Source organism: Mus pahari, chromosome 6 (genome assembly GCF_900095145.1).
Source record: "Mus pahari chromosome 6, PAHARI_EIJ_v1.1, whole genome shotgun sequence".
NCBI lineage: Eukaryota > Metazoa > Chordata > Mammalia > Rodentia > Muridae > Mus > Mus pahari.
The window spans coordinates 46,478,433-46,485,546 of record NC_034595.1 but is presented as its reverse complement, the minus strand read 5'-3'; the positions used below and the strand labels follow the sequence as shown (position 1 = coordinate 46,485,546).

The window sequence follows — 7,114 nt, the reverse complement described above, 5'->3', positions numbered from 1 at the left end:
AAAAAAAAAAAAAAAAAAAAAAAAAGGGTTGCGGACAGAGGAACTCCATTTGGGGGAAGTAAATGGCTCTAGACTTCACAGAAACCCTGCTCTACCCTGCCCCCACCAAGGTCAGCGCTTGACTGGTAGCAGCCAGTTACCCTCTGTGGCCGGGAGTGAAAAAGAGCTGGCGGGTTTCCCACCGATACCAGCTGCTATTGGGTTCTGAATACTCAAAAGGCAAAATATCTTAAGGCTTCAGGGTACAAACCCTGAGCTGAGTTCTGAGGCAGCAAAGTCCAGATTAGAATCTTTCTAGGTCCAACTTCAAACTTCAAGTTCTAGGCTGAAGGGAGGCTTAGGGGAAGAGTTGGCTCCCAGTCCTTTTTCTATCTCGCTTACGGCTCCTGCCAAATCTCAACCCAGGATCCTCCAAATCACCCCACCCCCACCCCACCGAAAGCCCAGGGTAACTCCGAAGCTGGTAGGGAAGGGGGGTATTCTCAGAGTCAAGACTAATGCCCGGCAGCCCGGTGTAGTGGACCTCATTCGCTCTACTTCTAGATGAGACCAATAAAGCTCAGAGAAGTTCTGAGATTTGCGCTTATGTTCTGCGAGAACCAAGAACCTCTTTAGTCCTGAGGGGAGGAGGGTGGAGGGCTGATAGCAGAACCTTAGAAAAGAAACAACTTACATGTGTCTAGCGCTTCCTAGAGGCCGCACAGGATATGAATCCACCAGTGAGGCAGGGGGTGTTTTCAGCTTGTTTCTACAGGGACTCCTGCTTAAGCACCGTGACTAGGGGCGAGTCCGCAGCTCTCAAGGCTTGTTTTCCCAGAAGCAAATCAGGGAGGGAGGAAGGGCGGGCGCGGACTGAGTGTGCGCGGGACCGTGTGTCTGTGCTAGCGCAGGCGATCGCCGGGGTTTCCTGAGTTTCGAACCCTTCTATGTTGTTTTCGACACCCTATGGGCGCTGGGCTAGCATCTTTCACACCTAGAGGAGGGGGTCTCTCCGAGGCAAAGCGAGCCCCCCCCCCGCACCTCCCCAGAGAATAAAGTGTTGTGCCGGTGACCCTGATGAGTCGGTAGCGAACACCGCAAATCTCCGGTTTCCAGGTACAGCACACTGCGGCGCAGACCCTTCTCCGAAACTAAACTTCCATGCATACTCATTGTGGAGGGCTACTCTCAAGCTCACTCAACTTCAACCCACTTACGCGCTCCCGCACCCCGGGCGCACACAACCCTATTAACCCCGCATCGCTGTCCCCCGGAAGTGCGGGGGTGCGGAGCCAGCTTCAGTCTCTCAGATCATTCAGCCCTTTCACGGGCGTGTGTGTGTGTGTGTGTCTGTGTGTGTCTGTGTGTGTCTGTGTGTGTGTCTGTCGCGCGCCTGCGCGCAACCTCCACTCCCACCCAAGCCCTCCGCCCCCGGCCACTAGAGCGTCTCCCCAGCTTTCTGCATCCCCGCGTCTCGGTCCCGGTCCCCAGCCCTGAACTTGAGCCCGCCTCCGATAGACTCCGCAAGGGTCCAGCCGACCCGGCAGCCTCCGTCACTAGACAGCCAAACCAAGACGTCAGCCCACAATGCACCGGGCGGGCCGGGAAAGACGCGCCGGGGAGGGAACCCGGGAACACAAGCCGAAGCAGCGCGCGGGAGGGGGAGGAGGGAGGAGAAAGAAGGGCCCAACTGTAGGAGCGCAGCGGAGCATTACCTCATCCCGTGAGCCTTCGCGGGCCCAGAGAAGAATCTTCTAGGGTGAGGTCTCCATAGCGACGGGTGGGCCCGCCCCCCTGAGAACGACGCAAGCCAATGGGAAAGCCTCGGGGTGACATCATGGGCTATTTTTAGGGGTTGACTGGTAGCAGATAAGTGTTGAGCTCAGGCTGGATAAGGACTCAGAGTTGCACTGAGTGTGGCAGAGACAGCCTGGCAGGAGAGCGCTCAGGCAGACAGACAGACAGACGGACGGACTTGGCCAACCCGGTCGACCGCGGACTCCGGGCTGTTCATCTGTTTGTCTTCATTTTCTCACCAACTGCTTGGATCCAGCGCCCGCGGCTCCTGCAACGGTGTTTTGGGGAGCATTTGGAGAGACCCTTCTCCCGCCTTCCACGGAGAAGAAGCTCACAAGTCCGGGCGCTGCGGACAGCATCGAGAGCGGCTCCCGACCTCGCGAGGAAATAGGCGAGCGGCTACCGGCCAGCAACTTTCCTGACCCAGAGGACCGGTAACAAGTGGCCCGGAGCGAACTTTTGCAAATCTCTTCTGCGCCTAAGGCTGCCACCGAGACTGTAAAGAAAAGGGAGAAGAGGAACCTATACTCATACCATTTCGCACAGGCGGCTGAAGTTGGGCGAGCGCTAGCCGCGGCTGCCTAGCGTCCCCCTCCCCCTCACAGCGGAGGAGGGGACAGTTGTCGGAGGCCGGGCTGCGGAGCCCGATCGCGGGCTTCCTCGGAGAATTCCGTGACGACTGGTCAGCACCGCCGGAGAGCCGCTGTTGCTGGGACTGGTCTGCGGGCTCCGAGGAACCGCTGCTCCGAGAGCGCTCCGTGAGTGACCGCGACTTTTAAAAGCTCGGCATCGCGCGGGAACCGACCAACGTGAGTGTTAGCGGTGTCTTAACCCTGCGCTCCCTGGAGCGAGCTGGGGAGGAGGGCTCAGGGGGAAGCACTGCCTTCTGGAGCGCACGCTCCTAAACAAACTTTGTTACAGAAGCAGGGACGCGCGGGTATCCCCCGCTTCCCGGCGCGCTGTTGCGGCCCCGAAACTTCTGCGCACAGCCCAGGCTAACCCCGCGTGAAGTGACGGACCGTTCTATGACTGCAAAGATGGAAACGACCTTCTACGACGATGCCCTCAACGCCTCGTTCCTCCAGTCCGAGAGCGGTGCCTACGGCTACAGTAACCCTAAGATCCTAAAACAGAGCATGACCTTGAACCTGGCCGACCCGGTGGGCAATCTGAAGCCGCACCTCCGCGCCAAGAACTCGGACCTTCTCACGTCGCCCGACGTCGGGCTGCTCAAGCTGGCGTCGCCCGAGCTGGAGCGCCTGATCATCCAGTCCAGCAATGGGCACATCACCACTACACCGACCCCCACCCAGTTCTTGTGTCCCAAGAACGTGACCGACGAGCAGGAGGGCTTCGCCGAGGGCTTCGTGCGCGCCCTGGCTGAACTGCATAGCCAGAACACGCTGCCCAGTGTCACCTCCGCGGCACAGCCGGTCAGCGGGGCGGGCATGGTGGCTCCCGCGGTAGCCTCAGTAGCAGGCGCTGGCGGCGGCGGCGGCTACAGCGCCAGTCTGCACAGTGAGCCTCCGGTGTACGCCAACCTCAGCAACTTCAACCCGGGTGCGCTGAGCAGCGGCGGTGGGGCGCCCTCCTATGGCGCGGCCGGGCTGGCCTTTCCATCGCAGCCGCAGCAGCAGCAGCAGCCGCCTCAGCCGCCGCACCACTTGCCCCAACAGATCCCGGTGCAGCACCCGCGGTTGCAGGCCCTGAAGGAAGAGCCGCAGACGGTGCCGGAGATGCCGGGAGAGACGCCGCCCCTGTCCCCCATCGACATGGAGTCTCAGGAGCGGATCAAGGCGGAGAGGAAGCGCATGAGGAACCGCATCGCCGCCTCCAAGTGCCGGAAAAGGAAGCTGGAGCGGATCGCTCGGCTAGAGGAAAAAGTGAAAACCTTGAAAGCGCAAAACTCCGAGCTGGCGTCCACGGCCAACATGCTCAGGGAACAGGTGGCACAGCTTAAGCAGAAAGTCATGAACCACGTTAACAGTGGATGCCAACTCATGCTAACGCAGCAGTTGCAAACGTTTTGAGGACAGACTGTCAGGGCTGAGGGGCAATGGAGGAAAAAAATAACAAGAGACAAACTTGAGAACTTGATTGGTTGCGACAGAGAAAAAAAAGTGTCCGAGTACTGAAGCCAAGGGTACACAAGATGGACTGGGTTGCGACCTGACGGCGCCCCCAGTGTGCTGGAGTGGGAAGGACGTGGCGCGCCTGGCTTTGGCGTGGAGCCAGAGAGCAGCGGCCTATTGGCCGCCAGGCTTTGCGGACGGGCTGTGCCCGCGCGACCAGAACGGTGGACCTTTCGTTAACATTGACCAAGAACTGCATGGACCTAACATTCGATCTCATTCAGTATTAAAGGGGGGTGGGAGGGGTTACAAACTGCAATAGAGACTGTAGATTGCTTCTGTAGTGCTCCTTAAGAACACAAAGCAGGGAGGGCTGGGAAGGGGCGGGGAGGCTTGTAAGTGCCAGGCTAGATTGCAGATGAACTCCCCTGGCCTGCCTCTCTCAACTGTGTATGTACATATATATTTTTTTTTAATTTGATGAAAGCTGATTACTGTCAATAAACAGCTTCCTGCCTTTGTAAGTTATTCCATGTTTGTTTGTTTGGGTGTCCTACCCAGTGTTTGTAAATAAGAGATTTGAAGCATTCTGAGTTTACCATTTGTAATAAAGTATATAATTTTTTTATGTTTTGTTTCTGAAAATTTCCAGAAAGGATATTTAAGAAAATACAATAAACTATTGAAAAGTAGCCCCCAACCTCTTTGCTGCATTATCCATAGATAATGATAGCTAGATGAAGTGACAGCTGAGTGCCCAATATACTAGGGTGAAAGCTGTGTCCCCTGTCTGATTGTAGGAATAGATACCCTGCATGCTATCATTGGCTCATACTCTCTCCCTCGGCAACGCACGAGTGCAGACTGTCCACCAGAAGATGGTGTGGTGTTTCTTCTTAAGGCTGGAAGAAGGGCTGTTGCAAGGGGAGAGGGTCAGCCCTCTGGAAAGCAGACACTTCAGTTGAGAGCTGTATGAAGTGGCATGTGCTGTGATCATTTGTAATCATAAGAAAGACTTAGTAATTAGCTGCCGATTCTCAAAGCAGGGACCCATGGAAGTTTTTAACAAAAGGTGTCTCCTTCCAACTTGGAGTCTGACAACTCCTAGAAAAAGATGACCTTTGCTTGTGCATATTTATAATAGCGTTCGTTATCACAATAAATGTATTCAAATAATGGTTTTAAAAATCTTGAATTCCTTTCCCTTTGCTAATCTTTGCTTCCTAAGCCGTATACTGCGGGTTTTCCAAGTTTCTGGGGTTAGTGCTATTGCATTCTACACTTAGAAATTTAGAAGCAAAGCATTTAGAAAGAGTGGAAGGGGAAGCTGGGGCCTGGGCGAACTATTCTCCCAACCCTCTCCCAATTCCCACTTGCCACCCTCCTCACCCCTTACCCCTCCAAGGTGACCTCACTACCAAGGAAGTGACCACTGTAGCAAATCCATACTTATTTCTTAATTTGCTTCAAAATAATCAGTCTGGCTTAATGATTGAGGCAGTCTGGAAAAGTCCTATTATAAATACTATGGGGCAGAGTCGCAAGAGAGATGGGCCCAACACTGATTATATAACACATCTGTAATCCAAACCTCAGCTCTGGGAGACTGAAAACTTGAACTATGGCTACAGATACGCCGAGGTTATCAACAGGTTTGTATTCAACAGGGAATAATTTTTGCTTTGTCCCTTCTCATCCCCATGAGCTGCTGTGATTATCAAGCAGCAGCAGCAGCAACAGCAATTTGATATCCAGAAACACTTCACAAACCACTAATTGAAGCCTGACTGTTAGCTCATTAGCCCTGCTCCAGTGCTCAACAGGTCTAGGAGTGCCTGTGGTGGTAAATCCAAATGCTCTGTTCCTCAGGAGTATATCTAGGTCTGCAGAGGCCTGGATAGGCTTGCAGGCTACCAGACATACTCCACTGTGGTAATACTCCTTTGAACGAGGAGTTACTGGGAGCTGAGGCACTTTTCCAAACAGTGAACTTGCTGAAGTCAGCAATCCAGAAGGTGAGTGGATTTTGACCATATGCAGGAATAGCAAAGGGACAGTAAAGCACTTTAGGGTGGGGCTCTGTGGAAGCTAAACAAGCCCAAGGTAGAAAACACACACAGGCTGGGGAATTGGTCACCTGCACAGCTAGACTAAGCGTCAACAACAGTGCAATGGAGAAATGCCATGGCATTCCACAGTTGGCTAAAAGGAAAAGAGGGAAAAAAGTTCAAGGTTCTCAAGCTTATCCTTACACTAGTTCCTTTCAACTAGTGTTTTCTGTTCCTGAAATTCTGACTGTTCTAACCTAAAGAGGCAGAAAAGAAATAATGGCAAAAGAGGAAATTCAATAATGGTAAACTACAAAAGCAGAAAATCAGCTAATTACTGCAGACAAATGACTAAATCTGTTATGGACTTTCAGTGTCTTATACTTTAGGTAGCACTTAAGATGAAGTCAATGGCATATAGAGTCATCAATCCTGTCTTAATTATCTATTTAAATATATGTACATACATATAATTAATTCATAGACTTTAACTCTCCATTAGGACAGTTTATGTAATCAATAGAAATGCCCACATGGAAATACTGTTATCTTTTCTTTACCTCCCAAGAGCTCAGTGACACAACACCCTGAATCAGATGAAGCATGTTCATATCAGAAGCATCTTTGTATGGATCTAGGTCTCCGGGCCTTTTAAATTTCCAGGCATCTGCTCGTATTATCCTACTCCATTGTGGTAATGGGACAGACTTGCATTCTGGTTCAAATGGTCGCTCTCCCCTGTTCTCAGAGGACTGGCTGTCCTAGTCTGAGTTCACACTTTGATTTCTTTCAACAATGGATTACAACCTGCAAGTGTGAGCCAAAATCAATCCTTTCCCTGCCCAGGTTGCTTATGGCTGGAGAGCTTTGCCACAGCCACAGAGGAGTAACTAGAATACTCGGCTTAAGTGGTACCTTCTCTGTGAAATTTTCCTGGATGGTCCCATGTTCACGTAGAACGAATAATCCCCTTTGGAGCATCATTATACTTACCAAAATGTGAAAACACGAACATCTGTGAATGTCTGTGTGTCAGAGATAGCACTCTATCCTGTCAGTCAGAGGAGGACCCTTGAGTTCCTAGTACAGTACACATAGTGGATGTTCCTAAAATAATATTTTCCTAACTAAGTAAACACATTTTTTAGTGGAATATATTTCATCCAGGCCCTAGTGCATGATACAAGGTGGATCAACAATAGCCCCCAGAAGGTTAAA

The 7,114-nt window shown here is 52.1% G+C and overlaps 1 protein-coding gene across 1 annotated transcript; it reads left to right on the top strand.

Moving 5' to 3' along the window:
* The first annotated feature begins 1,871 nt into the window (after positions 1-1,871).
* Jun (Jun proto-oncogene, AP-1 transcription factor subunit) lies at positions 1,872-4,476 on the top strand. The gene is made up of 2 exons (XM_029540244.1): positions 1,872-2,585; positions 2,698-4,476. Exon 2 carries the CDS (start codon positions 2,802-2,804, stop codon positions 3,804-3,806), a length of 1,005 nt encoding a protein of 334 aa, XP_029396104.1. The 5' UTR covers positions 1,872-2,585; positions 2,698-2,801; the 3' UTR covers positions 3,807-4,476.
* Positions 4,477-7,114: the final 2,638 nt, after the last annotated feature.

What these genes read in the sequence shown, in the direction of transcription:
- Jun (XM_029540244.1), top strand. Translation starts at nt 2,802, where the DNA reads ATGACTGCAAAGATGGAAACGACCTTCTACGACGATGCCCTCAACGCC.